The following is a 20199-nucleotide window of genomic DNA, read 5'->3' on the forward strand; positions in this document are numbered from 1 at the left end:
TGTTCCCAAATGCTTCCACTTTATTATACCACTAACAGTTGACCGTAGAATATATAGTAGTGAGGAAACTTGTGTGCATTGTGCGACCCCGCTCTGTGATTTTACGTGGACTACCACTTCGTGGCTGAGTTGCTGTTGTCCCCAATTGCTTTCACTTTGTTAGAATACCAATAACAGTTGACCATGGGATATTTAGTCGTGAGGAAATTTCACAAATGGACTTATTGCACAGGTGGCAACCTATCACGGTGACGCGCTTGAATTCACTGAGCTCCTGAGAGCGACCAATTCTTTCACAAATGTTTGTAGAAGCAGTCTGTATGCCAAGGTGCTTGATTTTATATTTGGCCATGGAAGTAATTGGAACACCTGAATCCAATGATTTGGAGAGGTATCCCAATACTTTTGACAATATAGTGTATATCTCTTTTCCGGTTTCTATGGTCAAATGATCCAAGCATGCAAGAGTCAAAGAGGGGAACCTGGAAGAAGGTTAGGTTGCGGAGGTTTTAGCCAGAGCTGGAAAAACCTTGGGGTCATCCACATTTGGGAACACCTCCACGCTGTCAAATTCAAAAGCAACAGACTTCAGGCCTACACAGAAGTCATACAAGCAAGAAGGCCTCTGGTAGCATCCAAAACACTAAATCTACAGGTGACTATCCCAACCATGCTGGTGCTACTTGGCCAAGATAGCAAGCTATCCAGATTGCAATCCATTGTGATAGGTGTGCCGTGGTTTAGTGCAGGTTCTGTTGACCACCCGGCCATTTAGACCTCCTCAAACACCTCTCCTTGTTGCTATGCAGCTCCTCTGGGACGTCCTCCACCAGCTTCCCATCTGCTATTCCCTTGGATGGATATTTGACAGTGTTACCATCTGCTTAGGATGGGGTAAAATAGAGCTGCCTCTGCCTGACAGCAATACCTCGCAACCAGTCCCAGTGCTTTCAAGATGTGTCACTGTTTAACTGCCACACCCTGACTGATAAAGACACACATATGCTGCGTACAGTGTTTTAGAACTCACTGCACTCAAACAACATATCTACAAAATGTTAAGTCTGCAAACTATATAAAAACATTTTATTGTTGATTTAAAGGTTCAGTGTGTAGTATTTATGAGGATCTATTGAAAGAAAGGCAATATAATATACATAACTATGTTTTCAGTGGAGTATAAAGAACTTAATGTACTGTTATGTTTTTATTACCTTAGAATGAGCCATTTCTATCGACATATGTCACGGGTCCCCTTACTGTGAAATCACCATTTTGCGCCATGTTTCTACAGTAGCCCTAAACGGACAAACTTCTCTACAGAGCGCTAGTTTAATGCAGTTGGGTGCTAAACTATGGAAAAGTATTTCTGGATGAAACACTACTAAAAAAATTAATTGTGAATGTGAAGTGTGTATAATACTGCTAAGAAAACCCAAACTTCAAGTCATTCTTCAAATTTTTAAAGAAAAGGGTTATTTAGAATATGGTACTGGCAGTGTTGGGAAGGTTACTTTGGAAATGTAATAGGTTACAGATTACAAGTTACCCTATTTAAAATGTATTAAGTAGTGTAACTATTTCAAATACTTTATTAATGTAAATTATTACTTTTTGATTACTTTTCTAAACTGTTCATCATTTTCAAACATTTAAACCAGATAGGGTTACACTGATTACTGTCAGACTTTCAAAATCAATTGAATTAAAGGGATAGTTCACCCAAAAATGAAAATTACCCCATGATTTACTCATCCTCAGCCATCCTAGGTGTATATGACTTTTTGTTTTTTTTGACGAATACAATCTAAATTATATAAAAAAATATCCTGGCTCTTCCAAGCTTTATAATGGCAGCCCAAAATTTGAAGCTCAAAAAACTGCACCCATCCATTATAAACGTGCTTCACACGGCTCCAGAGGGTTAATAAAGGCCTTCTGAAGCGAATCAATGGATTTTTGTAAGAAAAGTATCCATATTTAACACTTTAAAAAGTAAAATATCTAGCTTTCGGCAGACCGCCTTCCATATTCAACCTAGTGAAACTGGCGTCGTAAGTTGAATATGGAAGGCGGTCTGGTGGAAACTAGATATTTTACTTTTTATTACTTTAATTATGGGATAATTAAAACATTTTGGTGAACAATTCCTTTAAGATTTCATTTTCAAGCACAGCCCCCACAAAATCTTTAGCACCGCTTTTTACTTTGAGATCATTTTGAGGTTAAATGAAAAATTTCTGGATGAAATGATTTTTAAATTACCAGAACTGAAGCACATTTTTTATCAATCATGGTGGCAACTCTCTGACAGGTTGAAGCCTAAAGCTTTAAGTGGCAATGTGGCTTGATGTAATTGGCAGACGTAGTGCACTGCCAATTCAAACAAGAAAACCAACCAAAAGCAGCAGAATAGCATCGCTTTACTAAACAGACTTTAAATGGCAGGAGGCATTGTGCACTTCAAAGACAGGCAAAGAAACAAACTATTATTCAACATACCCTATTGGTTAACTGGCTTTGGTTAACATTTTCATAAGGAACTGTAATTACTTTTTTTTTTTTTTTTACTATTGATACTGATCAATTGATCCTGCAGATATTTGCAGATATTTTTGGTACCAGACAAGCAGATAACAGGGAGGGGTGAAGGAAAGACAAAAGAAAAGCATTAACAAACTGGAAGCATGGACTCAAATATAGTGTCGTCTTCCATTTTATTGTCCCTCCTACGAATACAGAGTACATCGGCCATCACACTTGGAGGTCTTGCTATTTCACATACATAAGAAGCTGGTTCCAACTTTTCTTTTGCAGCACACTGTTGTCCCACCCTGAATTATACATTTTTCAGAAAATGCAAGCAGTAGTGCCATCATAGTAATAATTAAAAATAAAAACACAGCAAAGATCACAGAAGGAATAAAAACAAAACAAATGGTACTGATGCAAATAGACCACGTGCTTAGTAGCTATATTTCAAATGTCACCAAAAATCTAAGTGCAAGATATTTCAATAACCTTAGCTAGAGAAAACTCACTAAAAAGTCAATAAAACCTCATGTTAAGAACATGACTTGCTGAAACTTACCATCCAAGCTCAGGAAAATAAACATATGGCAGATGAAATAAAACAGGTCATCTTTCTCTCATACACACGCACAACAAATCACGCATGTATACAGTTCTTCCAAAAGTGGTCCTAAGGTTTCTAAGACATGAACTTTTATGACTTAAGGACCAGCCTGGATCTACATTAAGCCCTGGGTGATTTAACAAGACGAGGAAGTAATTTCTCTGAGGAACAAAAACAACTATGCATACTAATATCACAGGTCCAGCAGAGGACGACAAAACACCAAAGCAAGATCAAGACGACGCATTTGCTTCTTGCTACCGGTCAAGAAAAACAATTCCAAATAACAGGAGGGTAGCTTGACCTTAGAGCTTTCTTTCAAAACATTTAAAATAGTCAATATACATTACTCATGTATATGTTAATAGTAAAATCATCACTACAAGTCTTGTGTTCTCACTTAGTGGAGAGAGAGAAAAAAAGATCTGCTTTTGGTAAAGCCATTGAGAGAGTGAGTGTACTCAATTACACACAGACACCGCAGTGTCCCGAGGGAAGCTTAAGCGTTCACAACACACTTTAACTTCTATCTTGAAAATGCATACATTCAAGCAGCAATAAAAAAATATTTATGGCGAATGCATAATCTCTGGAAAAAAGGGAAAAAAATACTGTATGAACATCCCTGCTATCATGTCTCTAAATACAAAACCTCTACCCATAATTTGCTTCAGTGTAACAAGAAGTCCTTTTTGTGTTTTTTTCCGCAGGTAAAAGTCAGTTCTCAGTGTATGTATGGATGACAGTCTCATGTATTTCTATTTTCCGGTTTCTATGGTCGAACGATCCATAAGCATGCAAGCGTCAAAGAGGAGGGGAGCCTGGAAGAAGGTTAGGTGGCGGAGCTGAGGTTTAAGCCAGGGCCGGAAAAGCCTCGGGGTCATCCACATTAGGAACAGAAACACCTCCACCCTGTCGAATTCAAAAGCAACAGACTTCAGGACTACACAGAAGTAAGGCCAATAAGGAGAAACAATCATTTATTAAAAGTAGTACATGTACTGCTCTTTTTCCTGCATGCAATGTAAATCGAACACCTACTAAATTAGTGAAATCTGGGAAATATAAAACACTGAATTACACAAGCATTCGACTTTCTAAAGTCTGTGAGGTCACGGCTTAGGCTGTGTGTGTGTGTGTTTGAGACAGGGTTTTCATGACAGACACCTGTTGCTTGTTGGACTTGTTTAAATCTCTCTGGAAGTGTTGTATGATTAGGGATGGGTACCGAAACCTGGTATTAAATGAGCCCCGGTGCAAAATTACGAAAGACTGCAGAATTGATGAGCTCCGGCACTATCGGTTCTGCTGTCGGTACTGGAGAAATTAAGAAAACACACTTACTATTTATTAATGCTATATAGACTTCATCTTGCCAGCCCTTTCTAACTTAGATAATATTAAACCATTTGTCTCTGATGCATTTTTGCAAATCACAATGCAGAAAAGAGAAAGATCTCTCTCACACGGAGCTACAGCCGCACAACACAATCTCAGTTCAATGAGTGACGATGGCCAACAAAAGTTGTCATGTCTGGTTACTGGTTGTTCAGGCCTGTGATATTAATCTAATTTGGCTTCCAAGTAGTGTTAATTTCATCAGCTTTTTTTTTATTAGTCTTGTGTTCAATGTGCCTTTTAGTTATCATATTTAGTCAACCTTGTCCTGTTTTTGATTAGTCAAGTTTTAGACTAAATGTCTGAGCATTTTAGTCTAGTTTTCTTCAATGAAAACTTAGTCACATCTTTGTCATGCTGCATTGATAAAGCCGATTATTTTTCTCAATTATAAATCACAATGAATGTTGTCATTTATGTATTGTTGCACTTTCAGCGATAAGCACAAATCAAGAGAATGTCGAATCATACATGGTTTATTTTACCTCATCTAGTTTATTTATTATAGGCTATTTATCATATAGGCCTAATTAGGGGTGTGATGATAACTGCATCACCGCAATATGGCGGTAATGAGATGTCTACCGCGGTGTGAGGTCATCACCGCAATTTTTTTTTTTTGCTGTGGTGAAAGTTACAGGAGTGCATATAATATATCCATATTATCCACCATATTATGGTGTTTGATATGAACTATAAACACAATAATCATTGCTTATAATTTACGGTCTTCCGTGAGCCCTATATGTTCAAGGGCTTCTGGAGAAAAAACCTTTCTGAGCAAGGGAGGGACAGTCCATTAAACATATGGGGGATTTATTTTGTTTGTGTGTCTGATTAGCCTATTATTAATTAACTGCTAGGTTTCCGTATTTGTGATTAGGGATACTCATATTGACCGTTTTTGACCGAGATTTTTTTCGGAGAAGGCGCACGCTGCGCAGTCAGCGGAGGCTCGCGCTGCGGAGCCAGACGAAAGCAAGGCTTGAGAGGGTGTTTTCTGCTGCGGGTCTAACTGTCAACAGGCTGTGCTCCAGACTAACCCATCACTTAGACATGTTACTTTAAAAAAATAAAAAACATACAAGGTGTGGATTGGGGTAGGCCTGCTATTTTTATTTGACAGAAAAAAACAATTCCGGTTCTTCAAAGCTTCAAACGGATTCAATGTATTTTTGTTTTGTCATCTTAATTTGGTAATTATTAAAGTGAAAAATATTTGGTGTAGGCCTATTTATTTTATGCTTTTTATTTATATTTTATTCAATTTTTTTTATTTGTTGTCAGAAACGCTGAATGTGCGTGAACATATGATAATAATAATTTAATAATTAATAATAATTTGTTACATTTATATAGCGCTTTTCTAGGCACTCAAAGCGCTTTACATATAGAAGGGGGATTCTCCTCAACCACCACCAATGTGAATAATGTGAATCCAGGTTCTGTTGTTGTTGATCTGTTCTGTAGCCTATGCTGCTGTTTGCACAGTAAAACACACCCGTCTTTTTAACAGGTCACAGACATTCATTAATTGTATATTTATTTAATGCCAATTCTTTTCAGCTAACGGTTAATAGGATAATGAGCAGCGGTTGTCGGTCGGGAAAATTAACCGAATGAGCATCCCTAGGCTACGTGTGATGTTTACAGATAGTGTTAAAGTAAATGCACACAAACACAGGCATAAAAGACAAAAGTATAACGTAAAGAGTTGGAGTTAGATTTTAATTGCAAGTAGGGCTGAAACGATTCATCGAGTTAACTCGATTACAAAAATTCTGCCTCGAAGCCTCGTTAAATTCCAATGACGCGCAGGGATCTGATTCACACGGACCGCTGTTAAATGTTCAGGAAGCACACCATAGCGCGTGATACATTTTGAATTAAGTTTAGATTCTTGATGGCCAGAATATCTCTCTCTCTCTCTCACACACACACACACACACACACACACACACACACACACACACACGCACACGCACACGCACACGCACACGCACGCGCACGCGCACGCGCACACACACACACACACACACACGCCAGATCGCTTTCACTTTCGTCCTTATAAAGTTTGTCAAGTAAATGCTTTTAAAGCCTTGCCAGTTTGAACATTGAAGCGATGGTGCACTATTCAAAAACAACAATACGGAAAACTTATCCGTTCAGTGCTCAGCTTTTTTCTGTGACACGGAGAGTTGAGCCGTGTCACGTCTCTGACAACGCGCGCGCCCTAAAGGCAGACCTCTTTTCACGTGAAGATCGCGCGCAGAGTGCAGCGCAGAAACGCAGTGTCAACGCCGTCCTGTGACTAAAGTAAAGTCATTAAAGTAGCTTAGAAACTCAACTCAACCGTTATAGGCATACATTTGAATACCTTTGAAGTAAGTACAAACCACAGCTTCATAATTAATAGAGACGATATGAGTAATTCACACACACAATCACGCTCTCATTAATGCATCCAAATAAATGTAATGTAGGTCTACTACTGTGTTAATGTATCTGTATCTGATGTACAACAAACATAAATCTGCCCCATACATAGACAATAACTGCTGAAAGTGAACCGTTTCCTTCAAGTATTTAAAAATCACAAAGAAATGCACTTTTTGCATTTGTTGGAAAAATTACAACTTTAATAGTAGAAAATCAGTAACACACACACGCATGCACCCTCCTCTCTCTCGCGCCAGTCAGACCAATCGTGGCAATGCATCACATATGCTTAAACTTATGTAGCCACGCAACAATTTCAGCATTCACTGTATACACCGGGACACGATTTTTCGAACGGATGCTTCACCTAAAATGCACCGCAATGCAATTGATGCAAGCCAAATGCAGCGTTCTATTGAAAATGAATGTATGTATTTCTGCTGTACCAAACTGCAATGAAGCCTCACGCACACGCACACACACACACACAGGTTGCTAGGTTACCATAGCAAATAGGCTCACCCCAGAAATGATATATTATTTGTTAGTAGCCTAATGGTAGGTGTAGAAATCTACATAAAAGATATTTACTTTGATGTCAGGGCTAGATTACAGCATGAAACCTGTTGTGCATATTAATAAATTAAATAGCTTTTCCTCTTCATTTTCGTTATGCATTATTTGTTTTGGTTGTTTAAAAACAGAATTTTTTATCCGATTAATCGATCGAGTAAGTGCTAGATTAATCGATTACAAAAAGAATCGATAGCTGCAGCCCTAATTGCAAGTAGCGATCCTTCTCATATGTGGTTTAGGCAATAGTTGACGGCGCTAGCACCAGATGACATTATTCATGACTCGCTATTTGGTTGAAGAAATGGAGCCATTCCGTAGGCTACCGTTGAGAAAAGAAGAGAAGGCTGCAGAAAAAACAAGTCGAGCTCAACCTGCCCTAACATTGCTTAGTTCTGATGAGTTGTGCTAAACTTTGTTTAGACATTGTTTTTCAGGTAACAGTCCGTGGATATAAACACACTCGTCCAAATGCAACTTGTTGAAACTTTGAATAATTTATTCTACAAAAAATGGGTTGCAAACGATGACAAAAACTGTTCCATAATTCCAATTAAACTCAAGATATCGAAAAAAACAAAAGTTATATAAATGTTATTTCATATTATTGTTGTTAATATGTCTATCCGGCCTATGTTAATAATTCGATTTTTTTTAAGGCAAACACGAAACGAAATAACGAAATTTCAAAACTTGTATGGAAATGCCAATCAATGCACTGAATTTCTGCTGCCCATTTACATGATCAAGTTAAGATAAGACTTTATTGATCCCGAGCTGGAGAAATTCGCTTGTTATAGCAGCTTCAGATACAACACAACAGAAGGCAAAAATACACATTAAATAAAAAATAAAGAAATTGAGAATAAGAGCATAATATAGGCTACAAAATACAAATTGATGTGAACATTGCACTGGTCGCGAAAAGGAGGTAGTGGCATGGTGTAGAAATAAATACATTTTGCATAGGACGAAATTTACCAGAAAATATATGACTATGTGCTACGAGCACTCCCGCGGAGTCTATATTCAGTGCGGCTGGCAACATTTTCACTTTGTTAAGATCCTCGCTGAAACCAGACTAAGTGAACATGTTGGTTTTCCTGTCACGAAACATGAAGACCGAAAAATAAAGCAGCAGGACTTGTTGATTCACTTAAGCGCCCCAACAGCCGAACATTTACTAGGCTAGCTCTTTTATATTGCATTTTAAAAAAGGTTGTTTAAGTTTAGCCTAATTAATAGTTAATTATTAATATTTACAATTTAATATTAATGTTAATTTGCTGTTTTAATAAAGAAAACTGCTTTATAATTATTCATTTATATTGTTATTTACAAGCTACATGCGTTCTTGATCGCGTCTTTAGTTGTTTGGGGGGCGGGGGTGTGTGGTTAACCGCAAACTGCAAGATTATTTGCTTCTTCGCCGCAGTAAGACAAAAATCCCATACCGTCACAGCCCTAGGCCTAATAGAAAATTAAGAAACTTCTCAATTTTAAATAGTGAAATTCCACATTACTTTAATGTTTTTTTGGTTAAAACAACAGCAAAAAAAGACTTAGTATTGTCACACAGAGGTTGTGTAAGTTCAGTTATTCAGAAAACACAAATCGCAAATAGTCAAGAGATTTATCGAGAGCTTGGATTTATTGCAGTTCATCACCGAGAACGTTAGATGGCAGATTTACTCGCACAAACAGCACAAGGGGCAAGTAAAACAGCGGATAGAATACGTGTTCTTTTGAGAGAAAAGCACAAAGATTGAGGGATCTAAATTATTGAAATCTGGCAACCGCAAGCATGAACGCTCGAACATTCCTCTTTTTCCCCCCAATAAAAAAGTGATTTCGTTCCAGAATTTTTTTTTAAAGTACATTTTAGTCTCGGCTTATTTTGCAAACAATATTGCATGTTGATAGTCGCAGTTATCGTTTAAGGACATTTGTGTCATCTCGTCAAAAGCCCTATTCGGATGGGATTACTTTTACATAAGGAGGTGGGGGTAAAGTAATTTTACCTCAGGACGTCTGTAATATTAATGGCCAATTTGAACGGGTTAAGACATCTCAGTAAAACTAACAGAAGTGGGAGGGGTAACTCGCTTTACGCACCACAGTAACCTCCTTGTCATCATGTGCGTATGACGTTGCTTCCTGTTATCACGTGAGCAAACACACAACATGGCGCCAACAAGAAAAACGCGAAACTGGAGCAGGGAGGAAACGCTATGTTTAATCTCGGTTTGGGGAGAACGTTGGTTTCAGAGGCAGTTTGAGACCATGGTGCATAATCACGCAATTTGGGAACAGATTTATTGAGAAGTGTTGTGCCTCTAACAAGTGCTTTCAATCTTCTTTTTGCTTTAAATGGTATGCGGAAAATACTGGAGGTTTGCCACAGAGTTGTCCCACCACCTACAACGCAACCGAGTGCTTCTTCAAACGCCTCTATGCTTGCAAAACGCGCCAAAAACTACTTTTAAACAGGAAATGATGGAATTGTACCGTACATTTTTACAGCGGGTCTATTCGAACGGGATAAGTATTACCCAAGGTCATTTTTCCAGACCTTTTTACAGAAGGTAAAAGTCTCCGTAATCTTTACTGACATTGTCCGTAATCATTACCGAGATGGCACATTGTGACGGGACTAAAATCACAGAGAACTAGGGCTGAACGATATGGACAAAATTTCATGTATCGATATCAAGATGTCTGGCATGAAAATCGAGATAATACGATATGACTACGTGTTCGGTGAAAACCAAGCATTTCTCAGAAAAATTAAAAGATCATAATACAAAAAAATGTGGAAAGTAGTTTTATTTTTAAGAACAAGTCATCAACATTAACATAAATTACCAAAAAATAAATTACAAATCAAACCTTTTACTGCAGCTCTGCTTTAACAATAAATAACAAATGCAGCAGCTGGTGGAACATTGAAAGTGCATTGAAGTGCAACAACATTTATATTCTTACACATTGTGTAAGTAACTTCAATGTTTACTCTATTCTATTCCCAGTTCACCAGCCACTTACTTTTAAGTATTTCGGGAGAAGTGAATGAATTCACGTGTTGTAAACATAGAGGTTGTAAAAACAGATCCAATTCTCTGAACTGCGTCTGCGGCACAAACTAACACGGCGGCGCCCATCGCGCATACAGCTCAACTAACGCGGTCGTTATAAAGGTGTTTAAACAACAATATACTTCCACTTGCATGTATTTGACAATCGGAATATCAGATATTTCATGCCATAGCTAACACATTTCCGAATATTCTAAATAAAAAAGGAAAAAATGACATAGCAGATTCATTCAATCATTCATTCAGCGCTGTTGCTGCTGCGGTGTGTCACGTGACAAGCAATGACGCGTCACCATGGAAACGCCGCCCCCCCTCTCACAATATAGTTCCCACGTCCCTGGTAGTGTGCGCACGCTGGCTTTAGCGGTGCATTCAAGGGCACTCGTAAAACTGATGTTTGTTGTGACTGCCAGAGTTGTATGCGGGGCGAGCGCGGAGAGGGGAAATCTATATCGTTGCTTTTTTCGATAGTAATATCTTGAAAGTTCATATCTAGATATAGATACGATAACGATATATCGTTCAGCCCTACAGAGAACCTCTGGTAATAATTACTTTACCCCCACCTCTCCATGTAAAACTAATCCCGTCCAAATAGGGCTTTAGTCATGGAAAAAAGGTCAACAAAATGAACACCACTTCAAAGGATTATAAAAAGTTATGAGGTAAAACTGTTAAAAACTAGCTGTGTTCTGTCTAGCACAACTCCCTTCCCTCACAATGGTGCGGTGTAATTTCTACCTAAACCCAAACCTAACGTCAGATTTAGCACAATCTGTGATCGTTGTAAAATGCAGTATCAACGGCTGCTAAATTGCCGGACGTGTTTGATAATAAAGAGAGCTATTTAAAGCACAATAATCCACGCAAGAGACGCTGTTTCCAACTTCAAGACGGCTTATGCAGGGCTCCAGAGTGCGACTAAATGGTCGCATTTTGCGACTAAAATTTTAGTGTGCGACTGAATTTTACATCCAGTCGCACATGTGCGACCAGTAAATTTGCCTGCTGTCGGTACTGGAGAAATTAATAAAATACACTTACTAATTATAATTGATAGACGTTATGTCTGGCAAATTCTATCTTTGCCAGCCGTTTCTATATGAGATAATATTAAACCATTTGTCCGTGATGCATTTTTGCCATTCGCAATCCAGAAGAGAGAGAAAGCGAGCGAGCTACAGCGAACACAACACCACAGTCAGCTTTAATGAGTGACGATGGCCAAGAGAACTACACAAAAGTTTAGTCTGCTTAAACTTTAGGGATGTGCCATGATATTAATCTAATTTTATTTTCGATTTTGGCTTCCAATAATTATAAAAAGATGATATGAGGTAAAACTATTCCTATAGCAGTGTTCCGTCGAGCGCGACATCCTTCCCTTCACAGCTGAGCTGTTATTTCTCCCTAAACCTGTGATTGTTGTAAACTGCAGTCTTTACTGTTGCTAAACTGCGGGATGTGTTTGATAATAAAGAGCTATTAAATGCACAATAATCCACGCAAGAGATGCTGTTTCCAACTTCAAGGCGGCTTATGTGTGTGTGCTGCGAAATGGACCGACTTGCACTTAATATTTTAGGCTTCGTGTGCGCGTCTAAACCATCAAATAAACAACAAATAGCCGGTGTCAAAATGACCGGATTGGAGAGTAGTTATTTTAACAGTTTATATCTTCAATGGGCGTAAATAGTTTGGAGAAATAGGAGAATATGATATTATTAGTTCTACATTCGATCGGTCTTAAAGGGGCAGCGTCTAATAAACCTGCTGACGATTGAGCCATTAATTCAAATCGAACAAAAGGCAAATAGAAAATATTCACATCTCTTGAATTAATAACTTTAGCTTTTATAAGCATTAATCTATCAATTTATACAGTGAAAACTATGCAGTGTTATTTTACATTTCATTACTTTATTAGATTTCTTTGTAGGTTGGTTCTTTACTTTAATATTAATGTTAGCAGACCTTCCGAATGCCTGCACACTGGTCCATTTACAAATAGATGTTTTATATTTTTGTTCAAACTTTGCGGTTTCTTTTGCTATAGATATTTTACTTTTCAGATTATAAAGCCATGTTAATTAGGTTCTTAATTATGTTTTTTTTATATAAAAAAATAAAAATAAAGTATAATAAAAAGAACCGGTAAGAATACTGTTAAAGTACCGGATCGATAAGCAGTATCAGTAAAACCCCTTTTCCACCAAAGCAGAGCCAGAGCTAGATCGGAGCCAGAGCCTAGTTTCAAATCGGTTCTTTGTGTTTCCACACCCAAAGCCCCAGCTCCGAGCCAGGAAAAGTGGTTCTTAAGTAGCACCAAAACATTGCTGGGCTAGAACAGGGCTAGAAGTAAGAACCGATTACGTCAGGCGCTGGGGGCGGGGTCAACAAGACGAACACAAACTTGAGATCCGCCATGTTTGAAATAGCAGCTAATGGAGCTAACAACTGCTGCTCGTTTGTAATCTCCGTCTATACAAATTACGGCGAACTACATTAATGCGTTGGATTCGCTGTGTTTGCGTTGTTTTGATGCCGATGTAGGATCGTAAAGCCATGTGAATGAATTGTAACGCAACGTTTGCATTGTTGATGGAAGGCTTGTTCGCAGCGGTGCTGTGCAGAGACCGATCGCCGTATGATAACGAGTCCAGCGAGAGCACACGATTTTATGCTTTTGATTCACTCATGCGGTTTTTTTTATATCATACGTGGATCGGTCTGCGCAGTGACGATGCGTCTCGAACAAGCCTGGTGTGTGTGTGTGTTTCCCGCTGCCCAGGGTTGCCAGGTTTTCACAACAAACTCGCCCAATTGCTACTCAAAACAAGCCCAATCGCGTTCCAGGGGGGGATTCCCCAGTAAAAATCACATTTGGGGGTAAAATATGTGTTTTTTGGCATGGTTGCCTACTAAAATTCGCAATATGGGGCTAAATATCACATAATTGGGGTCGCTTCATCCCGCGGACATGAAAAAACAGCCCGCGGCAAAACCACATACTTGGCAACACTGCCGCTGCCTCGCTAGCGTTGCTGAGAGAGATGAGACGTAAACAGTGACGTAAGACCTGGCTCTGTTGTGGCTCTCAGCAGGTGGAAAAGCAAACCGGTTCTTAGAAGGCTCCTCATACCCCTTTTCCACCAAAGCAGAGCCAGAGCTAGATCGGAGCCAGAGCCTAGTTTCAAATCGGTTCTTTGTGTTTCCACACCCAAAATCCCAGCTCCGAGCCAGGAAAAGTGGTTCTTAAGTAGCACCAAAACATTGCTGGGCTAGAACAGGGCTAGAAGTAAGAACCGATTACGTCAGGCGCTGGGGGCGGGGTCAACAAGACGAACACAAACTTTAGATCCACCATTTTTGAAATAGCAGCTAATGGAGCTAACAGCTGCTGTTCGTTTGTAATCTCCGTCTATACAAATTACGGCGAACTACATGAATGCGTTGGATTCGCTGTGTTTGCGTTGTGTTTTGATGCCGATGTAGGATCGTAAAGCCATGTGAATGAATAGTAACGCAACGTTTGCATTGTTGATGGAAGGCTTGTTCGCAGCGGTGCTGTGCAGAGACCGATCGCCGTATGATAACGAGTCCAGCGAGAGCATATGACTCCTTATGCGTTTGATTCACTCATGCGTTTTTTTTTATTTCATACGTGGATCGGTCTGCGCAAGGACGATGCATCTCGAACAAGCCTTGTGTGTTTGTGTTTCCCGCTGCCCAGGGTTGCCAGGTTTTCACAACAAACCCTCCCAATTGCTACTCAAAACAAGCCCAATCGCGTTCCAGGGGGGGATTCCCCAGTAAAAATCACATTTGGGGGTAAAATATGTGTTTTTTGGCACTAAAATTCGCATTCCCGGGGCTAAATAATCACATAATTGGGGTCGCTTCATCCCGCGGACATGAAAAAATAGCCCGCGGCAAAACCATATACTTGGCAACATTGCCGCTGCCTCGCTAGCGTTGCTGAGAGAGATGAGACGTATACAGTGACATAAGACATGGCTCTGTTGTGGCTCTCAGCCCGTGGAAAAGCAAACCGGTTCTTAGAAGGCTCCTCAGTTGAACCAACTATGAACTGGGACTAGCTCTGGCTCTGAATTAGCTCTAGCACTGCCTTGGTGGAAAAGGGGTATCAGTCGAACCAACTATGAACTGGGACTAGCTCTGGCTCTGAATTAGCTCTAGCACTGCCTTGGTGGAAAAGGGGTATAAGAGTAGTAATACCATTAAAACCTTAACGATACCGATCCCTATTAGTAATACAGTGGAAATTAGTAGATTTGGTTAGCATGTTGATTTACGGTGTGCGCCCCTAAAATTTCTGGTTGTGCCCCTAAAATTTTCAGTTGGGGGCCACTGTGCTCCTAGTGAAAAAAGTTAGTCTGGAGCCCTGTTATGTGTGTGTGCTCCGAAACAAACCACAACTGGACTTGTACATTATACTTTAGGCTTTGTGTTGCACGTCTAAACCATTAAAACACACAACCAATAGCCTATGTCAAAATGACTGGCTTGGAGAGTATTTACTAAACACAGTTTATGTCTTAAATGGGCCTAAATAGTTGGGACAAAATATGTGTATTATTAGATCTGCATTCAGTCTTAAAGGGGAGAATAATTTTTAGTCCATCTCTGCAAAACGGACTTCAGGATGGACTAAAATGAACTCCCAAAACGTACTGCCAGATTCTGGAAGATGAATTCTTCAAACAGTGGTACTAGAGGATGTGGTGCTGGTCCTTCAAGAGTCACTCTCAACCTATCTGTCCATAAAGCCTATAAAAAAACTTTCTTCATGTATTTTACAACACTTCAGCTTGTGATTCTTATCTAGTGGGGGTCATTTTTTAGGATTCTTTACCTAACTGAAGTCTCTGAGATCCTGACACCTTGCACTTCTGGAGACTCCAGGTAGGTTGCAGCTTTGGAAAATGGTGGCGCTGGAGACTTAAGGGTTCCTGATGGTTTTACCCTTAATTCTTCACCTTAATTCTTAATTCTTTTGCAGTTAACAGGTGTCTTTTCTTCACCACCTGTTTTTGTCAGATCCTGCTGACCCAACGAGCATTTCACTGTCCAATGGTCATGCCTTAACTGCAATGTCTAGTATTGCATTAGTATTGCATCCTTCTCATGGGCATTTAATACTTTTTGACTTTTCAGTCTGAGTTAAATCTCTTTTTTGGCTCAATTTATCTGTAAAAGAAAACATGCCTAATAATTCTGCACACCTGAATATAAGGTGATTTTCATTTCCAGCCTTCATGAACAATTATATATCACTTATACATTATTAAATACTAAATCAATAGTAGTTATTAGGATTACTGTGGTTTGGAATTGGTCAAATGTGCCTGGAAAAAAAATATGATCAGAAAATCAACGTGCCTAATAATTCTGCACTCCCTGTAATATAATTACTAGTGTTGGGAATCGCTTGCAAAAAATTAACTAATTAATCACATTTTTTTCTGTAATTAATCTCGATTAATCTTAAGTTAATATTTTAAGTTTTTAATATTTTGATATTGTAATAATTTCAGTTACTCTCCAAATGAATGTAGAAACAATTTAAAGACAGTATATTTTAAATATGTGTTGTAATCGCATTTTTTTATGAATGAAGGCCAGTATCACTGATACTAATGTCTATGAAACATTAATGACGTTACATTACAGTATAACTGAAAGCTCCCAATTTCAACATTTATTAGGCTTTAAAAAAACAACTTTTAATTTAAGTAAACTTAAAAACAATCTTTACATAAACCCATTATAATAATGTTATTTTTACCTGTGGACTTCCCTGTTAGACATATACAGAAATGTAATAGTTATCAAACACCTTTCTTAACTGCATAAATAATAAATGAAATATAGATTAATCATCATTAAAAAGCTACAACTTTCTCTGTTCTCTTTGTTCTTTGATGAAGATGAACATTAAATGACAGGCATCATCAGTGCTCCTCTCACTTTTAGAATGACCACTGGCGAACAAGACGCGGATCTGACACGCTGTCCCGCGCATCTCATTCCTCTTTAAGTTCATTTAAGACGTTATTTAACTAATTTAAGACTCCTAATATGAGAATACTCAATTCTGTGTTGTTGTTATTGTTTGTTCAAGAGCAAAAGAGAACTCAATGTGAGCAGGAGACTGACACGAGTCTGTCTGTGCGTCAAGTGTGTGTGTGTGTGTGTGTCAGAGTGTCCCTAGATTAGCTGAGACGCAGCCACACAGACAGGACATTGACATACAGCGCGTTCTTGTGTCTTGTCGCGCTTGGAAGCATTTACATGAATAGGAGAGTGATCATGTAACGCTAGGCAAAAATGGATATAAAAACGGACACTGCGTTATTTGCGTTAAATATTTTTAATGCGTTAAGCTGAAAAAAATAATCGCCCGCGTTAACGCGTTCATTTGCCCAGCCCTAATAATTACATCTACGTAAAAAATATTGTGCAAGTAGTAAAACAAAACACACACGGGCAAAAAATTTATTTTAAGTTTAGAAACATTGAGTCCCCCCTCTCTTGCCTTACAGTGGATTGGTCCACCGCGCACCTCACCGACACACAACTGCGGTGGGCTGGGAGAGAGTACAAAGATCAGTAGTTGTGGAACTCCAGTAAGGGCTGTCAAGTCTATTTTATTCACTTTAAACATCGGATGAAATGATTTTATTTCTCTTTTAATACAGGTGATGCTGAGTTATTAATAAATCACCAAAGACAAAAATTATGATACAGATGTATTTTTCCATAAGTCCGATGTTTTAGTGATTATAGTTTGGTAACGTTAGCTTGTTGTAAGTCACCCACTACAAATAACAAGGCGATAAGCCTATGCGTGAACTGCTATTAGGCTAATGTAGATTTACCGCTGTGTTGAGCTCAATGCTATATGGAAGAACTTCAAAGCAGCAAGATAATTGAATAATTATTAGGGGTGTAACGGTTCGCGTATTCATACCGAACGGTTCACGGGGTGAGTTCCAAATGGAATCAGTATTCCCTATTTGATCATCCCTATGTGAGCAGGACACGCGTGTGCCGTGCCGTATGTAGCAGTTTGGAATGCACTTGGCAAAGGGAGCGGCGTAATTTCCTCATTATCTTCAGCTGGGATTTTCAAACATTTTCGGCTTCAGTTTCGGTTTTCGGCCAAGTGCATACTAAATTTTCGGTTTCGGTCCAGAATTTTCATTTCGGTGCATCACTAATCTGCATAATTCTTTTTTTTAGCCTAACTGTTGCAAATAAAAATATTTTTTTATTTTAAAGAGTTTATAAAAATATGCTTTGTAATAGGCTGCTGTATATAAAAAGTAATATAACTCTTAAAAATATGAATTATATATTTATGCCGGCGCTGCGTTGTCACAGGAAAATCCCAGCTGAAGATAATGAGGAAATTACTCCGCTCCCTTTGCCAAGTGCATTCCAAACTGCTACATACGGCATGGCACACGCGTGTCCTGCTCACATAGGGATGATCAAATAGGGAATACTGATTCCATTTGGAACTCACCCCGTGAACCGTTTGGTACGAATACGCGAATACCCTAATAATTATATTACCATGTGGTGAACCTATGATCAGCAGTGCACGTCGCTCTGTTTTATGTCGGATTGCTAATAGCAATTTGTCACTATCGCTAATTTTTCTCGCTCCACTCCACTCCACTCAGCCACTGTGACTGTCAACAACACCGCGTGCGGCACCCAGAAGCCCGGTCTGCAAAACGCATACGCAGCATTACGCATAGCGCGTAAGCATTATATCGAGCATTTATAGAACTGTTGTTATCATTTTATGGAGGAAAATTATTTTGTGATAATTATCTTTATCGTTTTATCGCCCAGCCCTAATCTTATGCTTATAAAACACAAAAATGCCTGCACTGGTTCATTTACAAATAGATATTTGTTTTGTTCAAACATTACAGTTTCTTTTACTATAGATATTTTACATTTCAGATTATAAAGCAATTATGGTTTTAATTAGTTTTTTTTTTTTAAGTATTGAAAGTGTAATTGAAAGAATAATTTGTAACCATCCAACATAAATCACTAAAGTTCATTAGTGCATGAACACGCGTCCAAGTAGCATCGGAAGATGTATGCCTAAACCATAATTGTAATCATAAAAAGTTACTGTAGCTCTTTGTTTGGGTATAAGTATTTTCTAAGTAAAACTTTGATATAATGCACAGTGATAACGCTATCAGGGGCAGATTGGAGTTTTATTTGATCTAAGAAGTATCTTAGTATCTAAAAATAGAATACTTGTCTCTGTTATTTACCTTCTCAGATCTGCCTCCGCCTCGGCTTGGCCGTCCACCACTGCCGCTGCCGCCACCTCCACCACCACCACCACCACCACCACCACCACCACCACGTCCTCCACGTCCTCCACGAGAACCTCCACGACCACGTCCTGGTCGACCCAAGTCTCCGAAGTTTATCTCCAGCTGGGAGGTGATGTCATTGGCTGGCTTACGGAAGTGGTGATCTCCACCTTCTTCAGCCTTTAAGAAATAATATTACGGGATCAGCTTCAGCAAACAAATCTATCATTCCCAATTTCACAATAAGAATTTCTGCAAAGAAACTTTAACCACAGAGCTGACCCCTCAATCCAACTTGAAGGATTAATACAGCTTTACTGAGAACATGAACTAATTTGTATATTTTATGACAAATGGATAGTATCACAGGACACAAGTAAATCCTCAAAAGCCCTATTCAGATGGTAATTGATTCTCATGTGGACGTCTGTAAAATACATGTGCATGGCATCTCAGTGATAAAACTCATGCATTCGGATGGCAATTCATTCACAGTGGAAGAGCGAGTTTTGAGATCCTACAAACCCGAGAACGCACTGCTCACATGGTCAGTCGCATGATTGTCTGCTGTAAATAAAATGTCATATGCTTGGAAAAAAGAATAATACATTCATAATTATTTTTAATAATAGGAAAATAATGTCCTATTTATTGTTTAATTACTTAAAGGTCCCATGGCATGGCATTTTTCTATTATTTTTTAATGTTTCCTGAGGTGTACTTATATTGTTAGTATGATTTTTACATCATAAAATATCATAATTTAGAAATAAAAGGCATTTTTTTCTATACTGCAGTTTGCCCTGTGGCTGAAGGCCCTGTTACAAGAGGCGTGTCTGCTGTGAGACTTCAGTAAAAACGCCCACTGTTGTGATTGGCTGACATCTTTGCATTTGATATGAGCGGAGGGGGCGTGGTTTAACGAGGTCTGCGAGGCACGAGCAGGCACGAGCTGCTGCCAGAGAGACGGATGGACCGGAGTTCACTTCACATCGGTTCTGTCAGTCTCAGTTCAGTGAACTGTTTCAGTTACAGCATATACTTCAGGTTATTAGTCTATTTCTAGTCGGAGGGGCTGTCACTCATGTCAGAAAGTTAGTAACTTTAGTAAATTATGGATCAGCGCTGACTGGAGACGCGAACCGTTTAGAACGATTCAGTCCGATTTGGTGAACTGATTCGGTTC

At 38.9% G+C, this 20199-nt stretch overlaps 1 protein-coding gene across 1 annotated transcript in view; it reads right to left on the reverse strand.

Moving 5' to 3' along the window:
• Window positions 1–2700: 2700 nt before the first annotated feature.
• The window catches only part of serbp1b (SERPINE1 mRNA binding protein 1b), a 122450-nt gene continuing 104951 nt past the window's right edge, over window positions 2701–20199 (reverse strand). The window contains exons 8-9 of the mRNA XM_079819485.1: window positions 18969–19193; window positions 2701–4048 (exon numbers count right to left, since the gene is read on the reverse strand). Of these exons, the coding sequence (XP_079675611.1) occupies window positions 3989–4048; window positions 18969–19193 (285 nt within the window). The 3' untranslated portion in view covers window positions 2701–3988. The remainder of the gene's footprint in view (window positions 4049–18968; window positions 19194–20199) is intronic.

This window comes from Gobio gobio, assembly GCF_949357685.1.
Source record: "Gobio gobio genome assembly, chromosome: 6".
In the NCBI taxonomy this organism is placed as follows: Eukaryota; Metazoa; Chordata; class Actinopteri; order Cypriniformes; family Gobionidae; genus Gobio; species Gobio gobio.